Source organism: Paramormyrops kingsleyae, chromosome 14 (genome assembly GCF_048594095.1).
Source record: "Paramormyrops kingsleyae isolate MSU_618 chromosome 14, PKINGS_0.4, whole genome shotgun sequence".
NCBI lineage: Eukaryota > Metazoa > Chordata > Actinopteri > Osteoglossiformes > Mormyridae > Paramormyrops > Paramormyrops kingsleyae.
The window spans coordinates 29735605-29759603 of NC_132810.1; the positions used below are offsets into that span (position 1 = coordinate 29735605).

Below are 23999 nucleotides of genomic sequence, written 5' to 3' on the forward strand. Positions count from 1 at the left end.
AAATTGCTTATGTTTTCCCCTAAGGCACAGAACGTGCAACCAGACCCTAATGCCAGAGCATGCACCCCCATTACAGCCATTACCAAGACCTGATGCCCATTTTGTTTCCTTGTATGTTTTTTTCATTCCACTGTTTTCTTAAGCCCATCTTCAATCCTGTAGTCAAGTTCCTACTTTGTCCTCCTACCCCTGTATCACATTGTTTTGTTCACCATCCAACCCTGAAGTATCCCTGAAAAAAAAATCTTTCTTTTTTATTATTACTGGGAGAAGGTGCTATCTTAAAAACAAATTCTTTACTTCTCTATCTGCAATAAGATCTTTGGACAAATATTATTATATTTTTTATAAATAATGTCAGAATTATTCACTGTCTGGGTATAATTCTGAATGAAATCATGTCACATGTAGTCATTTATTTTAATTTATGTATTTGGATTTTCTGATAAGGATTGTTTGTGCGTGAACTGTGCTTCCTTTTCAGCATTTTAAGCATGTATGCATATCTACTCTCTTTGGACCAACCTAAAAGCTATCAAACTATTTCAAAGATCCAAAGCTTTTAACAATATTCTTAAGTGCACACCAAACTTATATTTACAATTACTTGAGACATACTCAAATAAAATTTGGAAGAAACTTTCACAATTTTCTTTTTTCATGCTCATTACATTTTATTTTTATTTATTTATTATTATTTTTTTGTTTGGCACTCAGTGACACCTCTTGCTTTAACCAATGATATATAGGGATAGCTTATACCGTGAATTAATAGCAGCATATTTGGCCTGTAAAAGAAAAGAGACATCAATGAATCAGCTAGTCATTCATGGGAGGAGTAGAATCACTGGCCTCTGAAACAAATTTAAATTTATTAGTAAAAAAGAACAACAGCTATATTGTACACTGCCATCTTCATTTGCCAAAATATTTCCATGTACACAAAACCTTAAAAATGTGCTTTCTGTGCTATTTGGCAAGGAAAGCTTTTGCAGGATCTTTGACGAAAGTGTAATATAGCTAATTAGCAATAGTTATTACAGTAAGTTAGTTAGCTCAAGGTAACAAATAATTGACTCTTGCATTAGTTCCACTGAATATTAGAGAGCATGTTCGTTTTAGTGCTATTGAATCAACCTCCTCATCTTTCTGAATTAATCTGCAAGGTTAAAGTAATAGGTAGCTGGTATCAAGTGTTACTCATCTGTAAAGTGAAACACTTTCATTTCCCTACTTTCATTCCTTAAGTATAAAATGAAACACTCTGTGTGTGTGTGTGTGTGTGTGTGTGTGTCTGTGCGAGCGGGTTTACCTATCCTTATGGGGACATAATGTCCCCATAACGTGATAAATATCCGTTTTTTTTCCCTTATGGGGACCGGTTTCCTGGTCCCCATAAGGGAAAACTCTATTTTATAAAAATCAGTGACTGCTATGAAAAAACTAAAAATGCAAAAACTCTTGTATTTTGTTAGGTTACTTATGGTTATGGTTAGGGCAGGGTAGGGGTTAAGGTTATCATAGTTAGCATTAGCATTTTTCCCCATTGAAATGAATGAGTGGTCCCCATAAGGATATGTTTACCCTACATGTGCGTGTGTGTGTGTGTGTGTGTGTGTGTCTGTGTGTGATACAGAATATCTGTGCTCAGTGCTGGTTGAGTACATCTGCATAACAAATTTGTTCTGTTTAAAGACATGAAAATTAAACTTCTGAAACTGACTTCAGCTTTTATTTTTCCATATGTATTGCTTTTATATTTTTTTAATAATTACACAGCATTCAAATGCTGACATTGTTAAATGTGAATGTAGTATAGTGTTATTTAAATTTCTTTGTCTATTCATTTTTTAAGTCCTTTAAATATTTTATAGTTAGTCTAATGGTAGCATTGAATAGAACAGGTGTAACCTGTAACAGTTGTTTCTAAAGAGACAAGAAAATATCTCTGTTTTATATTATAGTGGGCATGGTATGCATACACACATATCAAAATCTGTAAGCAGAACACACTCCGCAGATTCACACACTTTTCTGTACACAGTTTGTGGAATCAAACTATCGTGGTGTTTTTCAGACTATTTTCATTTCTGCTGTCCAAGTTGAGTCACTGGAGGGCTGAAAGGCCATGAGTATTACGGAGGCCATTTTCCCTCATTTTAAGAGGCAGCAATCACAGAGGCGCACAACTCTATAAGCGGAGGGCCGCCAGCTGCCACGGCGGGTAAGAACAGGTTGCTATGGCAGCCACAGTTGGAAGAGAGCTGCAGATTGGCAGGAAAAAGCGTGTCGACAATTGCCCTGTTGCAGTGCGCAAGAGGAGCCGCCAAGCCGCCTGCTCTCCGTAAGGCCTCATCCCCTGTGTGAGCCACCCCATGCTGTTTAATAATATCCATTTACTGGTTGTGGATTGATCCAGAGCCATGTCAAAAAACCACATCCAGGGATGCTTTCCTGTCTCTCTGTCCAAAGTTCTCACAACAAATGTAACTACTACAATAATTCCACAAAAGCTTAGTCTCTCTGAAAATAAAAATGTTGAGAAACGATGTCATTGACAAAGCCCCACTAAGCCTACATGTGGGGGGAAAAGCAGCCACAGCAGGCAATGTGAAGTTAGTTAAAAAAAAGAACTTTAAGAACCAGGAAAAACAGCATTTTATGCACGAGGAGACAAAAAAAAAAAATCAGCATCTGAAAAATAATGCTAGGGCTTAATAAATGTATCCTATGCCAGTTTATAGAATTCAATCATGAAATGAGATCTTTAAATGAAACTCATCACAATTGGTATTTCTTTGTGTTAGAGTATAGTTTAGAGGTACGTTTAGAGGTACGTTTCACATGACATAAATTAGTAAATTTCAAAAATGTGACAAATTCAAAGGATTTGTATGTGTGTCTCTTCAAGTATATGTGTGTGCATGTGTGTATGTATAGACAAGAGAATTTATGTGTCATATACTTTGACAGGACTTTACGATTTAAACCGTGAATTACCTTCCATTAGTTTAGGGTAGTATTGATTTTCAACAGCTATTAACCAATCCTTTCAAAATAGCTTTGCTTGAGTAATTCAAGAGTGACCAACTGCAACAAAACAGTACTGCTGTTGTCTTTGTAGTCGTAAATCAAAGTAAAAGGGGAAAAAAATAAAAAATAAAAAAATAATAGGGCAGAAATTTTAGAATTGATGGAAAAATTTGGGAAACCAATTGCGCGCTCTCTCTCTCTCTCTCTCTATATATATATATATATATATATGTATATAGATATAGATATATAATTATATATGTATATATATGCACACACACTCACACTCGTGTAATCATATTTTTTGGGGACCGCTCATTCATTTTTATGGGAAAAATGCTAATGCTAACTATGACAACCTTAACCCCTACCCAGCCCTAACCATAACCATAAGTAACCAAACAAAATACGAGTTTTTGTATTTTTAGTTTTTTCATTGCAGTCACAGATTTTTATAAAAGACAGTATTCCCTTAAGGTAAAAAAATGGGTATTCATCATGGTGTGGGGACATTTGGTCCCCACAAGGTAAGGTATACCTGGACCACATATATGTTTGTGTGTGTGTGTGTGTATATATATATATATATATATATGTATATATATATATATATATATATATATATATATATATATATATAAGGAATGGATTTGTGAAAACAGACACCCAATAAATGAGGCACCCAATGAACAAAAGACCTGGAAGCCAGAGCAGCAGACCTTTGTGGGCACTGTTTGATGAAGAATTGATCCTTTTAAATGCCTCAGAGGCTTGCATGTCTCCCACTAGCCTGAGACCTGCAGTCGCGCAGTGGGGGCTGCTGTTTGTTTATTTAACTCCCATGATTCCAAGTAGATAATTGGTCTGTGAAATTGGTGGCAGGGGCAAACTTGGTTCCATGCTCTGCGCTGTTGGCAGGGGGAATGGATTTCTGCAGTCCTTTATTTTCACAAATTTCAAAGACCATCACAAGCACAAAAAAGGTGTTTCTCTGTTTTCAGGTGCTAGCACCAAGGGAGGGAAGAGAGGGCGGGGCTGTTCAGCACAAGCTCATTATGGATAGTGAAGTTACAATAAAGGTTTATTGGTGTCGTGGCAGACATGACAACAGTGACAGTGTTTAATATGTTGCATTGGGTATAATGGAAACTTCATATTCCTTTCTCTGTGAATTTGATCATCTGTCTTAATGCCTTCAGTTTCAGATAACTTATTAGCTTTTGGAGCTGTACTTGTAGAATCTGTAATATAAGAATGACAGATTTTCTGTCTAATTATGTAAGTTGAGTGTTCTTTTACATATTATAATGTGTGTGTGCGTGCGTGCGTGTGTGCATGCGTGTGTGTGTGTGTATGTGTGTGTATGATGGCGTAGTACTTTCAATTTGTAATCCTCATGCTAAATCAGTTATCCATCAAATCTCTGAAGTCTAATAAAAAAAATAAAATAAATCTACAAATCTACTTTTAAAGGGGGCAGGACAGAGATCTATTCACTCCTGCCTCACTTCTTCCAGGGCTGAGGGCTCGCAACCTGCCTGCACTCTTCATGTGCACAATGCTCATGTTCTTATCGTGTGTGTGTTTTCTTTGGGCTCTGCATTTTCTTACTGCAGTTCACAGACATGCAGTTGGACTAATTGGTGTCTCTGCAGTGTGTAACTGTGCGTGTGTTCTCATCCCATCCAGGGTGTACTCTGGCCTTGTGCCCTATGCTGCCTGGCCCCACTGGGACCCCATCCAAAACAAGAGGTTTGATGTTGGATGGATGCATTCAAATAGATATATGACAAATCTGTGTCCATGTGTGTGATTCACACCGTTCACATACAGAAAGCATTGGCAGTCTGTCAAGAAGCAAGAAGAACAAAGAGTTTAGCACTCTGTTTACAAGATGCAAATTTCATAAAAAGAAGGACTGCCTTCTTTGTGCATCTGTTACTTGTAAATCGTTATATTCTTCTGCTTGGCATGTTTTAGAGATTCTACCATTTCTTTGACAGATATTAAGAGTTTTCTTTGAGCTAAAATAAATTGCATATCTCCTTATGGCTGGTGTAATTATACATATATACATGTATGTGTGTGTTTTGCATAGATAGCGAGAGAGAGATAGAAAGAGACATTGTTTAGGCTCAGCTGTTTGTCGTTCATTGCACAACAGCATTTGTGTCTGCCAGAAGGCTGAGGGTAGCTGATGTGTGCTCCTCTAATTCACAACCTTGCCAATTCAGCCGTCTTTTCACAGTGCAAATCAGCTGGCACCATGTGGGAGGGCTAAGCACCGATTGGATGACTGGCACAATCTTCACCATTGGCAACCAGGAACTCACATACACCTCACCCACTATTGAAGCCTTGCAGTAAGCCTCCCAAGCCAAACCCTGCCAATTGACTCTCCCTAGTCAGCTGATCAATGCCAGCCACTAGAGGCTCCCAGTCACAATCCTTAATGGTCATATTTTACTCTTTGACAGGTGTTTTTGACCCACAAACACTGTATTTCAACATATTTTTACTTATGTTAAACAAATTGTATGTAGAAATGCAACATATTTTAATGGTCCCAACTTGCAATGACAGAGTTACACCTCCTGGCAAAATGTAAATATTGTTACTTTATTTAATATCACCACACATGACGTCATTGAACTTTTGGCAAATATTAAAACAATGGACCAATGGCACCACTTGTAATGTTCACTAAATCAGTATTCAATAGTTTTTAGCTACAGACTTCTTGAAATGTCCCTTACCATTTTGAGTTATGTCATATAAATGGTACTCTAACAGTGAAACTAATTTGACACATTTGCCAAATAACATAGAATATATACATTATCTGAAAATGTAGTTATGTAGAGGGGAAATTACCTTCAGTAAATGTACTTATTTGTTTTTTAATCATCTGCTTAACTGTTTTATTGGACTAAAATGAAAAAGCATGCCCAGGATCTGCTTTGGAAATATGAGAAAATTAATATGGTAACTGCATAAATATAAAATAAATGTTTAAAATAAGTTTTTTTTTAAGTTTTTTTTGTTGATTATATTTAGAAGATTAGTACATTTTGGTACGTGTCTGAAATGGTATCACTCTTTTGACTTTGTATTACATTATATCTTTTTTAAAAAGCATTTTGGTTTCAAGTTGCAGCTGTTAAATCTGATATAAGGAATCCAAAATGGAAATGGAAAAAGATTAATAAAAAAATCTGAATTCTAGAATTCTAAAATTCTAGTATTGTGTTATTTTTATCCAGCGCCTATAGTAGTTTAATCAAATACTAACTACATGCCTCTCTATTTACAAATAGTATAGCACCTCTAAACTATAAAGGCAAAACATTTCACAAACAAGTTGCACGGACCTTGATTACTACTGAAAACATTCCCAGCATGGGAGATCAACACATGAAGAAATAGATTCACATCTACAGCAATGAGCTCTGCCAGATACCTAGGAAAAGGGCAACAATGAAAATGCAATAAAAGCAAAAAGTATTTGTTAAATAGCTCATAAAAACCTTACAGTATGCAAGATTTAGGGTGGTATACAGCAGTACAACAAAAATTAACATGTTATACTACTATAAAAGAACAATTGAACCTCTTCTTAAAAATTCTAGCTTTATGTAATGTGACATGTTCTGAACAGTTTAGAAAAGTATTACAGTTTACATAGAGTGGTGTTTCTCAAAATACCCTAAATGTGGAAACGTGTCTCTATATTGATTGAAAAACTTTTGGTTTGAATTTTAGTGTTGTTTGATGTTCAGTGATATATTTTATTTATTACACCTGAATAATTCAGAGTACCTCAAAGGTTTACATATTCATCATCATTCATCAGCTCTTAATATTTTAATATTCTTCAATATTTTTCAGTTTCACTTGAATCCATATATTGAGCAGGTATGGCAAATGAAGCCATACACTTACCTGCATGTTTTATGATATAAGACCAATGATGCATTTTAGAAACCTTTAGACATAACAACAAAATCTGGGAGATTATAATGAAAGGGCAGGTCAACTGAAAGATTTTTATATCTAAATCCTTTATTGAGAGCCACCCATCCATCTTCTAAGCAGTTATCCTGGTCAGGCTCATGTGCAGACCTGGAGCCTCTCCCTGACAACACAGGGCATAAGGCACATGGGCGGGATGCCAGTTCACCACAGGGCATGTACACACTCACACCATTTGAAATTCATTGTTTGACTTTTTTTTTTTTGCTAAGAGAATTTAGTTATTGGTTGGTTATTTGTATTTAGCTTAGATATATTCCAGTTTATTATATCAGAATTTCAGAAATTTGTTTCAGAAATGAAAATTATACTGAAACAATGCCTCTATGATTATCTTTTGAAGTTATGTTTCACAAAACACACCAATGAAAAATCAGTGGTATTGCCCATATTGTTGTGCACAACTACTACAGTACATACACTCTACTGTAGTTCAAAATCTGTGAGCATGTCTGTAACAGTATTTTTTCCTGATTAAGCAGTGAAGTGCACCATGTGTTCATTTGTTTAAAGAAATTATGTCTTCCCTTTATGCAAACACGGTTTACTGAAAAGCATTGTAAACATTAAAAAAAGTCCTAATGTGATTTTGCTTTGCAGTATTTCCTGTTATCTTTTTAGTTAAACTAGTAAAATTTACATTTTTGGTAACTATTACATTGTAATCGGCTACTTGTAAACTGTTAATTTACTTATCCAGTAAAACTATTATTAAATAAAATATAAATGTGATTACGGTTATAGTTGCATCTCTTCTTTGTATATCTTGGGATGGTTGCAAATTTTTTTTAACCTTTACATTATTGTTCTGTGGGTCTTTTCTGTAAAGAAAAATTTTTTAACCAGTATCTTCTCATTAAGTTGCATTGATGAATATTTCCCTTGTTTAAAGATACACAGACTGTGAAAGCTAACATATTTTCTAACTTATCTGAATTACAGTGGTAATTCAGATTTGCTTACTATAGTCATTTTATGCCTATTATTCAAGCAAAGCATAAAGCTAATATCATTGTTAATATTTATGATAAAGAAATGTAAAATGGAACCAGAAATGTAACAATAATATTTAATTAAGGTATTAATATACAGCTTGTTTTTTTAGGAAAATGTGCAGATGAATACATTCTTCATAGAATTCCAATCCATTGCAGCTGTACATTATACAAAAAAAAAATCCAGCATATAAAATCTATTTGGGACCTTCTTTATAGATTCTAACTTCCTGTACAGATTACTTAGCATTGTTTCTCATATTTTTCAGAATCCAATGAATGTACAACCTAATTTTATAGCCCCAGCATCCACCACATTATAAGGTTTCTGTGGTATTTTATGGAAAAGTAATCTATAAAGCTGAAACTTGCATTAGAAAATATTTGAAATATTATTTTCTACTAAAAATAGAATAAAGTTTTGGATATTCCATTGTATACAGGTGCAAAGAGAATGCAAATAAGTATTTTAAAGGTCTGTAACATACATTTTCTTTTCATTGTGTTTTATATTACTTCTACGTTTAGTATGCTTAATATTTTTTTTTAAATAACAAGAAAGTCATACACTTAAAATTTATATTGTATTATTATAAATAAAATGATATTATATATGTTGCATTAGTTTCAGCAACACTGTTAGTACTGAAATGCATATTATTTATAAAAATTGGAAAATATTATTTAACCAATTGTTTGTTTTTTGTTGGACTTTTGCATTGCTTTGTTTGGCTTAAAAAAAAATTTTTCAATGGAGCCCTCACATTAAGAAGTCAAATGATGTAATAAAGTTAAAGGTATGCCAGTATAAATGCTTCTTTATCATTCTTCTTAAATATTTGAATCTATTTCCTTATTTATTTACTCGTTTTTTTAGCTAGTTAGTCAGTTTGTCATGCTCCAGGTCTCTTCTTATGTTTCTCCTGTGTGAGTAATTATATTGAAAAACAAATATTTAAGGACATGAATCAGCCTCAATACTGAACACCGAATTCTATAACATCATGCACTAGGAATCAATTTTGCCAGTATTTGGGGTTCCTGATCTCTTACATGCAAACTACATTCCTTGACATTTCTCATTATTTGGGTATTTTTCAAAAGCCTGTTTTTGCCAAAGATTTGGTCAGTCATCTATGTGTGCTAATCTGTCAATATAATGTGTCAACATTTGCAAGGAAACCTATATTCCCAGCATAAATATTACAAAAAATACACAAGGCACAAGTTTATGCTCCAGTGGCTCAAAAGAAAAACCCCAATAAGTTTCCTCAAAATCAGGAAGGATACAATCTTACAAGCACAGAAACAAATTCCAAGTATGTTTAACAAGCAGCTCAAAGAGATCTTTGATAAATAATACAAGACCTTTTAGTGGAACCAACTTATTAAACCTTAACTTGACATAAAGGAGTAATTAGTTGTATCTCATTCTTGATGTTACTGGACACTATTTCACAGAACAAAAACGTTTGTTCTTGACCTAATTGTTAAGACCGAGTATAGTATATTTCTGTTCTAGTGCACAGAAAAATAGGATGGTCTTAAGTACCAGGAGCTCAGGAAAAGACATAGATGGCCAAGTACAAGGTGTTTATATACTCCCCAAAGTGTATCAAAGCTCAAATCCACAGAAATAAAAGAAACGTCAAACAAAACAAGCATTAGACTGACTAATATAGAGGATGGACAAGGGAAACAGGTGAGGCTTTGTTTAGGTGGTTGAGGTAGATCAATATCTCAGCTCACAACCCTGGAATCTTGCTCGTTTTCCTCCAGCTCTCGAAAGATCAGTTTACTGCTAGTAGACAGACTGTCGCCTACACTCTAGTGACAGACAACCTGCCTCTCCCACAAGGAAAAAAATATGCTGAAAACAATTCTCATCTTCTTTCCATCCTATGTGATTGTTGGAGGAAAAATAGGATTCCTATACTTAAGTTTTTCTTGAAAATGGAACATATGACAAGGAAACATATGTTTCCGTCTTTAAAGTGACATCAAACACTATTTATTTAGTTATTTTACAACACTCTATTACACCAAAGAGTTCAGGGGGAAGTGATGTATAGTAATGTATTCATCTACCTGAATTCTGAATTTAATTAGCTCAAAATGTTTGAGAAATGTGTGATTGAATTCCTGCAGATTCGTATGACACATTGTAAAAATGCCCAACAATTCATGCGGGTGTCTAACGAATTACAATGAGTCTGTAAACACATGACACGAAGGAGGTAAATCTTACAAATGTCTTATAATATAGGTTTTAATAACTTACATGTACATTTGAATGCCATATTTTATTCTGTTTACAGTTTCCATTGTGAATTCTCATGATGGGTATTTTGCATTTTAGAAGGTACAATCCCCAAAATGTAATGATTACATAAGATTGATTCCACATATAAATGCATTTGAAAAGAATTTGAGGTTATGAACACAAACATTTAAAATCTCTCAGGACATGAAGATGCACTAAATAGTGTATGGTGTAGTAAAAATATTGTACAATGCAATGTTGGCGTTGTAGTAGATTAGTGGTTGCCACAGTTGTCATAATACAGACAGTATTAAGAGACTTAATTCATATACACTAGGACCTACATCAAACATTATGTGCACATTTTTAAATAAACGACCCACAAAAAATGGAGATTATTTAATAGAAATTATTTATAATTATTTTTTTCAATGAAATTCTGTCTATTTCATTTATGGAAAGCATATGGTCTTGTATTATAATTCAAACACAATTTAATATCTTGGATTTATGTTGAATTTGTTTGGACAGTTTGGAAATTATGGGTTAATTCTTCAAAATATACTAACAAAATGGTATGATTCCATATGCATTCATATTTTAAACTTTTAGTTTTGCGTACAATAGCATAAATTCAAAAAAATTCAAACAGGTTTAATGAAATATTGGTATTATTCTTTAATATTTGAACTCTAACAAAACACCAACAAAAAAATGTTAATGATATTGCTAAAATTGTTACCAAAAGTGACACAATTTTTCAAACAAATAAAAAAACCTAATGATTATTAGTTATTGTTTATATATGAGTTTTTACAAATGTAATTTGTAAAATTTAAAATTAAAAACACAATAAGGGTTATCATAGGCTGTATTAACAAATTTTGGTGTATATACACAGATATATCTTTCTAAATACAATCAAGCATGTCAGTGTGAAAACAGAACTGTAGATTAAAATGTATTAGGTATTAAGGTCAATCCGCATGTGTCAGTCCAGCTACTAACACTAGGAGTTCATATTTTAATGTCAATATATCATATGGATATATATTCACTATCATTTGCTTCTATTTTATAATAATAATAATAATAATCCATTTTCTGTAGCCACTTATCTATATTATTATTGTTGTTGTTGTTGATGATGATGATGATGATGATGATGATGATAGAAACTGAAACACTGAACTCAAAAAAGAATTACAGTTTTTTTTATTACCTTATTATCACTACTACTGCTACCTTATTATTTCTTTACTAATACTACTAATTTACTAAAACCAAAATTAATTAACACGCATCTAATTTTATTTTGCATTCGCCAGTCGGGAATGAATTTATTACTTAATAATGACCAAACAAGAACGCTGTATACTACACATTTATGTTGGTGTTTATATTACAAGTCCACAATTTTTTTCCGGCAGACCGGTCAGTGGATAAGAGAAGTGAGATAAATCTAACTGCATAACCCCAAAGACCAAGGTTTTACATACACAAGGTGGACAAATCTGGCAACAATAGAATAAAGGTAACAACAGTAACAACAATGGCAGCCGTTCATTTGGATTATTTGGAATTACAGTCCTTCAACCTTCTGATAATAGTGTAAAATTTCTGCTACCCTGTTCTCTTTTATTACACAGATCATGGTTTTGTAAAATGTACCATAGATGTTAGCACATATTCTATTGATATGCCTGCATTGTAAATTACATTTATAAGAGTATTACATTACTGCAGAAATTGAAAATATGTGCAAGGCAATACGGAAGTATGATTTTGACGTTTCTAAAGCAACCTCACAGCTAAGGCAGTCCCTAATTTCAAAGACGTGTATTGCATACATTTTCCATCGACATTTTAAAATTAAATTAATCTTGTTCTACAAACATTACGTTAGTTTTACACGTTACATATATGTTACTGCACGTTTCATATTATCTCAGTTTAAAGTTATATCCAACAGTCAGGTAAGTCTTATTAATAGTGAATTTCATGTTGAAATTAATGCTGAAATCTGCTGTCTCTCTCCATGATAATTCTTGTAGTAAACTATCTCAGAACTGCTCAGATTAAAACACATATTAGACAATGAAGCGCATTATTCCTTGAATTGTGTCAATATAAAGTTAACAACAGCAGTCTTACCCTTTAACTTATACAGCATGCCCGCAACTTGATTAAAAAAAATACCGTGGTGAGAACATCACAACAACTACGCGTGTTCGGTTTGGTGTGCAGCACTGGATTGCCTTGGTCATGGCATAGGCCTATTAACTCCGTCGATTATAGAAGTTACTGAACAGAATGAGAATTTGCTTTCCAAACACTGCGCACATACGAACAATTCTAGAACACACAGAGACATAGGCTAGAGCTTAAGCTTGAAAATAATCAGAAAACCATTCGCAAAAGGCAATAATATTTTAATACAAAGCTAATGAAACAAATTCGAAAAAACAGAAATATCGAAAAGTTTTATATTGTTTTTATTGAAAACCTGTCATCCTACGAATAAATTTCGAGTATTGAGTGTATAATGTGATTTTATGGTATCGTTAAAAGGTTTTTTTTTGCATAGTATTAAAACAATGCAAAATTGATTCAAATTGTGCAGCAGCAGCGTAGCAGTTGTAGTATTAGTAGTAGCAGGTGAAATTATAATACATTCCTCGTTTTGCTTATTACACCCATTACATCTATTTATTTTATAAACTGAGCAAAATTTATGAATGTCAAATATGTGTATTTTGTGCATGCGTTTGTCCGCGTTTTTAAATGTATTTTTAAATGTATTTTTAACATAAATATTTAGAAACGAGATATATATGCAATGAAAATACGCTAGCACTGACGATAATGATAATTAATAAACAGAAATAATGTACAGGCGATACGTGTTATTTCTTGTTTGTTTTGCGATTTCTCCAACTTTAACCATATTATCCATATATAATGTGTAAGAGGTAAAGCTGCCCGAAGGAATACATACTCCTGTAAAAATTAAATTGAGTCCATAACTATTTGTATTTATCGGTTATAAGATTTTTAAAATAAATGTTACCTTCGGTTAGCGCTGAAGAATCAGAGATCATCTATCTGTCGCGGTAGTGTTTGCTCCGGTACTACAAATAAAGATCAGATTCACTAAAAGAAAATGTTGTTATATTTGTTTAATTTGAACATTTGAACTCCCGGCTGTAAGATCTGTGGTTTTGCGGTAAGGGAAGGTAAATTGGAATGACACCACTTTGCACTTTAACAATCCGATTTTGTCAGGGTACAACTTGTTTGTTTAACCCGACAGCTCTGTGCACCCAGTCGCACGCTTTGCTTGGCTATTAAAACAATTATTCACGATCTGTCGAGTGTCTTCTAATTCATTCACACAAATCCCTCTGTTTCCGTCCGGCATGACGAGTTTAGAGTATAGAAAGGATTGGCCGTGGAAACATCATGGCAAATTGTTGCTTCAAGTAAACTTCAAACAAGCTAAAGATTTCCAGTTTAAACTTTAGTGTAAAAATCTCTGTTTTTAGAAACATTCCTCTACACAATCTATAAGGCTAACATCAAATTGTCAATTAATCCTAGTATTCGTACAGGTTTTGATAATATGTACTGGGTTTTATAAGCTTCCTGTTAAACTCCATTGTTCTTTAAAAATAATAATAAAACGTGAACAAATATGCGTTTTTCACAGCGTTTTCAATGAATCCTACTAAATATTAATGTTTTACTTTGCCAAAACATATCCACGTAATGGACAAAATATTTAAAATTTATCCGCAGTTTAGATTAAATCGTCATAATCTCAGTAGCCTACGTCCCCTCGTCTAAGAAAAAATAAAAAGGATAAATATGTTTTCTCAAAAACTAATCGCGAAATCTAATTACCGTATAAATATATTGATTATATGTTATTTACAATCAAACAAATGGATGTTTAAAATATGCTCCAGTAAATTAATAGTTTTATAAATCTTTCTAAGAAATTTACCTCACATTATTACTCTTTAAAAGTTGATCAAAATGGCTAATAATGATACTTTTCTTATACACAGAATGTTTTACATAAAGTTTGTACAAATAATCTGGGAACGGGTTTGCTACGGCTATACGCCGGCTTTCATTAATTTTGATAGGCCTATATTTCTCTTTTCAACATAATAAAAAAGTTTACTTTGCCTCTTAAATAACTTGATGTCATTGATAATTGCAATAATGCAGTCTCGGGTTATTTTAATTGGCTCGGTTTAATTACATCGTTAATTAAAAAAATATCCACTTTAATCAAAATTCTATCTCAATATATAAATGCACTTAAATGTTTGCAAAAAGGTCACTTTAAAGCTAATACTAAGTGTACATATTATGAAATTGTTACAAGTAATATTATTCTGGTTATTAACTGAAAAGCTATGCAGAAAAAAATGCTGATTAGACCGATATTTACGGTAGGATTCGAGCGCCCTCAATCTGCCGCTCTCAGATTTCTTTGAACCTAATCTTTTATTGTTTTTCGTCTTCCAGATCACCACCTCTTCGAGAATCATGTTAAACAACCAGTGTTTTTCTAAATATATAAAAACGTCATTACATTTTTAAATTGAGTGTAACAAAATAGATATGCGATGAAAAAGATTCCCCCTCTTTAAACCGCTTTCTGGTAAATTCATGTGCAGTAAAATTTGTTTTAGTGAAACTTAATATGTCTATGGTTAATCCGTTATCTTAATTTAAAAACACCACATCAATACAAATAGTTCTAACCTTACATATTTTGGCTGCAAGAAAGATATTTATGGACGAGCCATAACAAATACAGTGAACCATACGTTTCATGTAATATATTAACAAGGATAAAAGTCGAAATCTCACCAAAGAGAACAATGAATAGTACCGTTTCTGTTCTCTGTGCCTCTGCTCCTTTCGTTGGCACGCAAAGTCTGCACTGTAAAATAGCAATTACACAGTACATTAACCCCATAAATTGTTAAACTATACATTTAACCCATATTTTGGATTCAGCCAAGAAATACATGCAATATTCCTGAGTTACGCATACTTATTTTAATGCTAATTTTAACATGATTATACTACCTGAAACACTGCAGTGTCAACATATTCATAGCATCGGATGCGATCCAGATTTGCATAGATGTGCAATGATTTTAAAATGAAACATCTAAGTGTCGAAAATAAAACGCATATTATGAAAACTAAATCCCAGCGCATCACCTTCAATAATAAAAATATTCAAGTTAAACGCAGAGGCATAACATTCATATTTGCGAAAAGCGGGGGGCGGGATTGCTAATATATGAATTGAAATATAATTTGACTGTCCCGTGACTAACCAATAAAAAAAATCAATATTTAAAAAAGTATTTTATCAAGTACTCACGTATGGAAATTATATAGGCCTAAGGATGTGTTGCTTGTCTCCAATCTGGAAAAATTGCGATACAAAACATTATTTTCAAGTGGGAAAACGTAAGAACGTAAAATTCTAATAGAACAAATACTGTGAATGCTCCGTTGAGCTAAAGAGGTATGGACAGGAAAAAAATAACTACAGGAACGGGTGATGTCTGAACTGTTAACTGTTCATTATATATATATATATATATATATATATATATATATATATATATATATATATATATATATATATATATATATATATATATATATAAGGAACAGTGAATGTGTGTGTGTGTGTGTGTGTGTGTGTATTATCTGTACAATGCAGCTTAGACGAAGAACTTCTGGTTCAGAACCACGCCTTCGTGGTTCTTATCTCTCGGCCAAGAGACATCGATCCTAAAACACAAACATCGTCTTCCCTTACATAATAAATTCGCGCAATCGCTATTTGACGTCCATTTTGTACTGACTCCAAATAATTATCATCTTCTCTAATCGTAATGTTCATATACATATATATAAAACAGAAATTGTCCTTCTCTAGTTCTTATTTTCCGCTCGCTTGAAATACTAGTGTCTGCACCTAGAAATAGAAATACGGTAGTAATATTAATTGAATGATTAAATATTCATATATGTATTTATTAAGTAACTTAAATGAAATACGCCGTTTAATATTATTTTCGCGTACACGTTTAATTTACACAAAACGAAATTCGGATTACACTACGAACTACTTACTTTAGAATCTTAGTGTCCATAATCTATTTTTTCCGTAAACATAGAAAAATTCAGAACTTGAGAAATAATAGAATATTTGAATTGATGATATCATAAACGTTTTAATATCAGCCCTTGGTAAAAACAAATGTTTATTCATAATGTAATATGTTAAATTCTGTAATATTTAGGCTTTACACGGAGCAATGTGCAAAAATATAAAAGAAAATTACTCACTGTAATTGTGTGTGTTTATTAGTAATATACCACCATCGATTTGCCTGCATTCCTTTAAATACCTATATTTTAGCGGGGACAGCACGTACACTGTAAAAAGTACTGTGGTACCTTCATGGACCATATAGATTAAGCAAATTCTACGCAAACTGAAAAATGCTGTATGTATATATGTTTACTAAGTATGAGTTGAATATATGTTAACAACTTAAATAAATTAACCCAGATCACTGCATGTTTAAATTGATCTGTTGATTTTAAAGCATTTTAATAGGAAATGCATTGTTTAAAACACATTGGGGTTTCTGCCTGTTCAAAGCCAACTCGTTTAACATGTTAAGAATATCATTTTGAAAAAAGACTCCTTTCTGTTGAGAAAATCGGTGGTTATATTGCACATTATTACCTTAAAATTAAGCAAATTTATTATGATCCTTATTTATAAAATTAACTACATTGGATTTTATTTTTTATATCCTATTACCGTCTTTTGTCCCATCAAATTCAAGAGCATGTAAAAACTGTTTTCTAAAATTACAGGTAAAATATAGAGATGAAAAAGCTTGAATTATATAAAATTGCAATATATATTGGATTAAACCATTTTATTCTAAATTAATACTGCATTTTAGATGTAAGCGGGTTCGGATTAAAGAAAACTTTTCAGGTACGCTCCCGCGCCCAAACAACTGTGTTTTACAAATATCATGTACAAGAACAAACACTACAACAATGATATCCACCAAAATAACAATAAAAGACCGTAAACAATAATAAAAGGAACTTATGTACTGTATCTTGCAGGTAACTGATAAACTGTAAACATAAAATCTATTCAAGTCTACCTGTCTATATGCGGATAAGTATTTGCATATATGTGTATGTCCGTATGTGCGTGTCAATATTTAGCAGTAATTAAATTGTGGATAAACAGTAGAGAGCCATCAACCCTAAAAACTATATTTATCAACAATGAATTATATTTGAATTTTATTGCGCGGATATCAGTTATATGTTTACATTTAATCATATTACAGCTTTGGTATAAATCAATAATGTTCGTTATTATGTGATTTACGCAATTCTAAAATCCGATTTAGCGATATAGTTAATTAACACACTGTAACTATTTTATAGGATGACGAAACTAGCTTCAATCGCTTTTTACTTGGGAGACAGAAATAACCTAGGACCTGCCAATGCACGATACCGCTCAGAAGTACTTAAGTATTCGTGTAACACTTAAAAACGCGGACATTCCCCTCTTTCTTTCTATTCCAACTGCAAAAAAGACAAAGTGTTCATGATAAATGGACGTAACCTATTGTTTTATTTTGTTCGGTAAAGCGACAAACACGGGCATAAGACCACAATATCACAATCATGAAATTTAAAGACGACATTAACAATCACTCAGTACCTTATAAGGCATTTACTCAACACGAGTTACACGTTCGCAAAGTTAACCTATAATCACAATAGGCTTTAACATTTTTCTAATTACAAAAAGAAATGTGACCTGGTCGTGACCACATACATTAAAATATGCACAACACAAGCTAAAGGCATTCATTGATTTTGTCCCCTTCAGTAACGATTCGTCTAGGTGTTATTTAATACTCAAATAACTCGAGTATTTCTAAATCCAGTCTTTGGTCTAAAAAGTAACAATAATAAGAACAAAATTGTAAAGGAATGTTTCTTCATGTATTTATTTGATTATAGGAAAAGGACAAAATAACAAAAAGCCATGGTTTGAGTACGGGCGTTCTTACTGTACTTTCAAAACACATTTATTTGAAAATAACAATACAAATTAGTGTTTAATTTAGCAAAATCATAATCCACCAGAGCAATCATGATACGTGATAATACTGCAAACATGGACATCTGGCGGTTGAACTGATGGTAGTAGATATTTTATATTAAAATTAGATAAATCTGAAATCACAATTTAAATACACATTCTACGGTAATTATACTGCCTTCCAAAACCTACGTTTAATCTTCGCTTTTTTTCTTCTCACATTGCACGTTGCAGACAGTGGATAATAAACAACCCCCGACACTAGACGTATGTGTATAGAAAGAAATTGGAAATCTTAATAAAAAATACCTGGAATTCAGTTGCTTTCGTTTTTTTCTTTGTTTACTTTCCCCTTTATATATTTTACAATGTAAATGTGTGTAAAATGTTCACTTACAGTCTGATCCTGTGGATGTTTGTTAGTGTATAAGTGGGTTTGAAGTAGACCCTTGATTTTGATGTGTGAAGTAATCGGAAAGTCCTCCGGAAAGTCCCGAGGAGAAGCTTGGCAGAGATGGTCTTAAGGATTCACATGGGAGGGATGACTGTGCCTGCGGTGAGGAGGAAGAAGCGGCCCGGGCCGTCATTGATGTGCTGCTTTGAGAAGTCATTGATGGATGGGGGACGTGAGGAAAAAAGTAACTAGTCTGTCCGGCAAGCAGGTTAACGGAACATGGGTTTAAAGAGTATGTGCCAGAACAGGGCACAGACAGACCACATGGCACAGAGGCGGCCAAGGCTGCTGCCGTGAGGTGGTGAGTGGCGTAAGGAATTTCTCCATTCACAAGTCTATCGACACTTAAGCCATTAGAAGCAGGGAAAGAGTGGTTGTTCCCCAAACTATTTTGAGTCAACATTGTACTGTAAGACATAGGGTGACTTGGGTAAGCTGAAGTTGTTCCATTATAGCTTAACGCGCTGCTCGCCCTCGGATGATGTAGCGAAAGAAACGGTGACATTGGCCAGTATAAAGAGCCAGCCCTATCCATAAATGTCAGTCCAGTGGAAGTGAGGCGAGCGCCTCGTTTAAACGCCAACTTGGCCCTAGAGGTGGTCGATCTCCTGCGAAGTTTGCCTGTTGTCCCGCCGATGAATACGTCGTCGCTGGAGGGGTCAAGCATCCAGTAGTTCCCCTTACCAGGGTCATCGTAATGCCGCGGGACTTTAACGAAACATTTGTTTAGACTGAGGTTATGCCTGATGGAATTCTGCCAACCCTGCTTGTTCTCTCGATAATATGGAAAATTTTTCATGATGAACTCATAAATACCGTTCAGGGTGAGCCGCTTCTCCGGACTCTGCCTGATGGCCATCATTATTAAAGCATTGTAACTGAAAGGTGGTTTCTCATACTTGCCATTTTTCTTGTCTCCCTCCTTCCCACCATCCCCTTCTTTGCAATCCTTTTTCTCTTCCTGTTTTTCCTTCTCGTCTGTGCATGTTGATTCGGGTGAAGAATTATCATTTTTGCAGGAAAGACTTTCCGACTTCAAGTCCTGTCCTGGGTCAGGTAAAGGAATCTTTTCCTCTTCGTCAAGCGATCTATGGTGGTTATCACTCTGAGCGGCTTCTGGTACGAGGCTGTTTATACTGAACGATGATTTCGGAATCATTTTCACTTCTTTTCGTTCTCCCATATCCAACATCACACGCAAGGTAAAATGACAACAACAGCAGCACAGTTGGATCTCAATCTCGTACGCTGGCAGCTCCTATAATAAAAACAACAACTACTTCATGTTCTTTTAAAACACGTCGATAAGAGACTGCTAGCTACAATTAATTACGGAGCCACAGACAGTAAGCTGCAAAAAAATTGGTTGAACCTTTTTAGACCAGAACCAACCACAGCACCGTAAGTATTAACGCGTCTCTTCCCCTTCTAGCCAATCATTGAACAGATATTAGCAGCTGTTCAAGCGCGTAAGGATACACAAGGCTCACCAAAGAAACGCAAAATGTAGCTCAGTCCCATCAACAAAGGTATCCATTATCAACTCTAAATCATACATGAAAATAGTTAAAATCAGTTTCATCCATTCAACTGGTCTTAAATTTCTCTGTATTTTCTTTATTTTTCAATTTAAGAACAACGACATAGAAAAGTGATGGTACAGTAGAGGTACTACTTTATGTCTCTGTTGCACATGATATTGAAAACAACCATATGTGTAGCACATACATACATACATACATACATGTGTGTGTGTGTGTGTATGTATGTGTATATATATATATATATATATATATATATATATGTATATATATATATATATATAAAGACTAAATTTAATTGATTTCACACCCAGTAATAAGTTCTACATATGACATGCATACAGGTAAACAGGAGTAATTTAAATTCTTTTTATTTGTTTGCGAATATATTACAAAGGCCTAAGTGTTATCCAGAGAGAGCTTGTTTTTCACGTGTGTCATCTCTAGGGAAAATATACTTGAGTTTAGTCTTGTGTGTGACATTGAAATGCCTGGCATAGGTCACCAAGCGCATTAATTTCTGAGGATAATTCAGAGTGGTTTGTATAACACAATTATGCCACAATAGTGATCTGGAATAAGTCATAAGTAACAATTTTACGTGACCATGTAGGAGTGGATAAATAACTTGTTGATTTCTTGATGTATTATACAGGCCTACATTTCATAGTTTAAAACAAAGGATTTATAGACAACCAACACAGCATTAAAATAATAATGCAGCAATAGATAATATTTATATTTAATGTAGAAATCAGGATAGCGCAGTCTGGCCCTACATTACGAAATACATTATAGAACATTCCATATAATAGAATATTGAAACTATGGATACTGTAGAAGTGGAATAGAGGGCAGTTAACATTATTGATAGTGCCTTCAAAAGTACAGAAGTTTCAATGCTGAATGTGTAGAAGGAAATTTCATTGATGTGCCATCTACAACTGGTAAACGCTGAAGGTCACGTGGCGATATGATTACGCGAAAACGCACACATACGTATTTTACGATTTGGACCAGTCTCCCGCACATGTCCACATTCTGCCTTCCCAGAATACGATCTATGGCACGGCAAAGTTGAGTGAAATGTGAATCGTGTCCAGGGTCGTACGGACTGAGGCCGGCGGGGGGGGGGGGGGCTACGGGAGGACGTATAATCCACAACATTTAATTTGGATTCATACATTCCCCCAGTAAATAATATACCTTTGAGTTTAAATCATTACGTTATTATTACGTTGGGTTTTCCCCCAATATCAAACTCTCTCCTACGTCGTCTCCTACTGCCTCAATGTATCTGTGTGTGTCTATATATATATATATATATATATATATATATATATATATATATATATATATATATAGTCACAGATAAAATGAGGCAAATGCGACGTAGAAGACAGTTTGATATTACATATTATTTTTTATTTAACGGGTAGCCTAGGTGTGTGTGTATGTGCGCGCGCGCGTGTTGGATGTTTTTTCTTTCTTTATTTCATTATCTAAAACACGATGTTTTTTTTCTCGGCCAGCAATTAACTGATGAAATAAAGTATGTCGATCAGGCATACACAACTACTTATATGTGTGCGCGCACGTGCATGTTCGTGCGTGACGAATTGAAACCACACAGTTTAGTCTGATGACTCCTTTTTATTATATGACAAGGTTCACATATGATAACTGATGTAGATTATCTGTATGCAGCAAAAGTAAATATTTACTCATTTTCACCTGCTCTAAACTGACAGACAAATAAATAATTACAAATAAAGACAAAGACATAGTCAAAACAGTACTGAATTGTCCCTGGACTCAAACTGCTAATATTTTAAATCGCCCAGCATAACGAAAAGCAGATGAATTAATCCTTTAATGGTGTAAACTTTATCTGTAGTTACACGATTTTTTTCCATGTATAAATATGAACAGTAATTTCTTCCTTCTTAACTGACAGCTCAAAGATTTGATTTCATTGTGCTTTTATTCGTTTTTATTTATGCGATAACACTGATTCATGTTACACGTTATGGTTAGGGTTAGTAATCAATAACATGAATTATAAACAACTAAAATCATTTTAATGTTATATTTCATATGCTGGAGATTTCAAAAGAAAAAAATTATATAAGGAAAATATTGATGCATCGATAATTGGTGCATCGATAAGTAATTTTCGGCAGCTTTTTGTGATGGTTGCAGGTTGCATGATTACGTTTGCGAGAACAGTAGTGAACTAAACATCCCAGCGCGCGGTCTCGCAAGAAATGTGTTACTTTGAAGCAGCAGTCTCAACGCGTCACTCATTAAGAGTCGGCGGGTTGTCAGCGCTTTCTTAGCAGTGAGGAATCCAGAACAAAAATTAAATTAAGATCTTGATGCCCAAAATGAGCGTCTGCCATGCTTGTCACTTTAGCATCCCTCCATCATAACATTGTGGCATACCACAGCACCCGAAAAAAATGCCTTGTTGATGAAAACACTGGTAACCTAGAAGCCATTCGCATAGGTCAGAAGTAGTTACTGGAGATATCTTGTAACTGCATTTAAGACATCAAACAGTACTGCTTTTCACTTAAGGCATAATTTCAAAATTGATGTCTGCTCTGATGCACATCCCTGGTAAACGTTGTTCTATTTTATAGAGAACAAGTGCAGTTTTGAACCTTAATTTATGCTACTACCGCTGCACATAAAAATACTATACCCTACAGATCATATTTATTTGTAATATATCTAGCAAACCTAATAACATGCATCTTTAAATATAGGATACGGTATACATGCCTTAAATAAAACAGCCTTGCATAGATGATAGACACCACAGTGCCGATCTATTTTTTCGGCAGATTGCCGGCAAATTAGTCAGAATATTGAGGGAAACACACAGAACTACATCCTCGTAAGACTGATACATTTCTAAAAGAATTATATAAAATACCAGTAAAAATGACCCTTTAAACTCTCAGAATTACTCATTAAGGATATGTACCCTAATTTAGAGCAGCCTAATTTAAAAACATGCCATGTCTCAGTAAACATGTATATTGCATTAAATAAGTTCTTAAGATTTGTAACAAGCATAAACGTGTTCAAAATGACTTCACACATAAAAGTGTAATATGTAATATACTTAAGAACTTAATTACAGATTAAATATTACATTGCTAACTATATGCTGTCTCGATTAATGATTTGGCCTAGTCATAATAGTTGTGGTAGAGAACTATAGTACATGATACAAATATGATACAGCAGATCTTAACTAGCAGTTTTAATGAGTGATATTTTAAAACCACCACAATTAATATACCGTATTATTCTATAAATCAATCACAAATTTAATAGATACAATTGGTACTCTGGCTTTGGTTGTTCTGTAGTTTGTGTTTTATATTTATTTGTTTGTGTTTAAATATAAATATTTCTCTATCCTGACATAGAAGTGCATCAACATAACAAAAGCTATTTAAAGAAAACA

General features: G+C 33.7%; 1 protein-coding gene across 2 annotated transcripts in view; it reads right to left on the minus strand.

The window, feature by feature from the left end:
- The window catches only part of foxg1a (forkhead box G1a), a 74183-nt gene extending 53796 nt beyond the window's left edge, over positions 1 to 20387 (minus strand). For both annotated transcript variants that reach the window (XM_072698946.1, XM_072698945.1), the window contains exons 1-3: positions 18921 to 20387; positions 15737 to 15781; positions 15211 to 15283 (exon numbers count right to left, since the gene is read on the minus strand). In XM_072698946.1, the coding sequence (XP_072555047.1) occupies positions 18943 to 20169 (1227 nt within the window). In that variant the 5' untranslated portion in view covers positions 20170 to 20387 and the 3' untranslated portion in view covers positions 15211 to 15283; positions 15737 to 15781; positions 18921 to 18942. The remainder of the gene's footprint in view (positions 1 to 15210; positions 15284 to 15736; positions 15782 to 18920) is intronic.
- Between the last annotated feature and the right edge of the window lie 3612 nt (positions 20388 to 23999).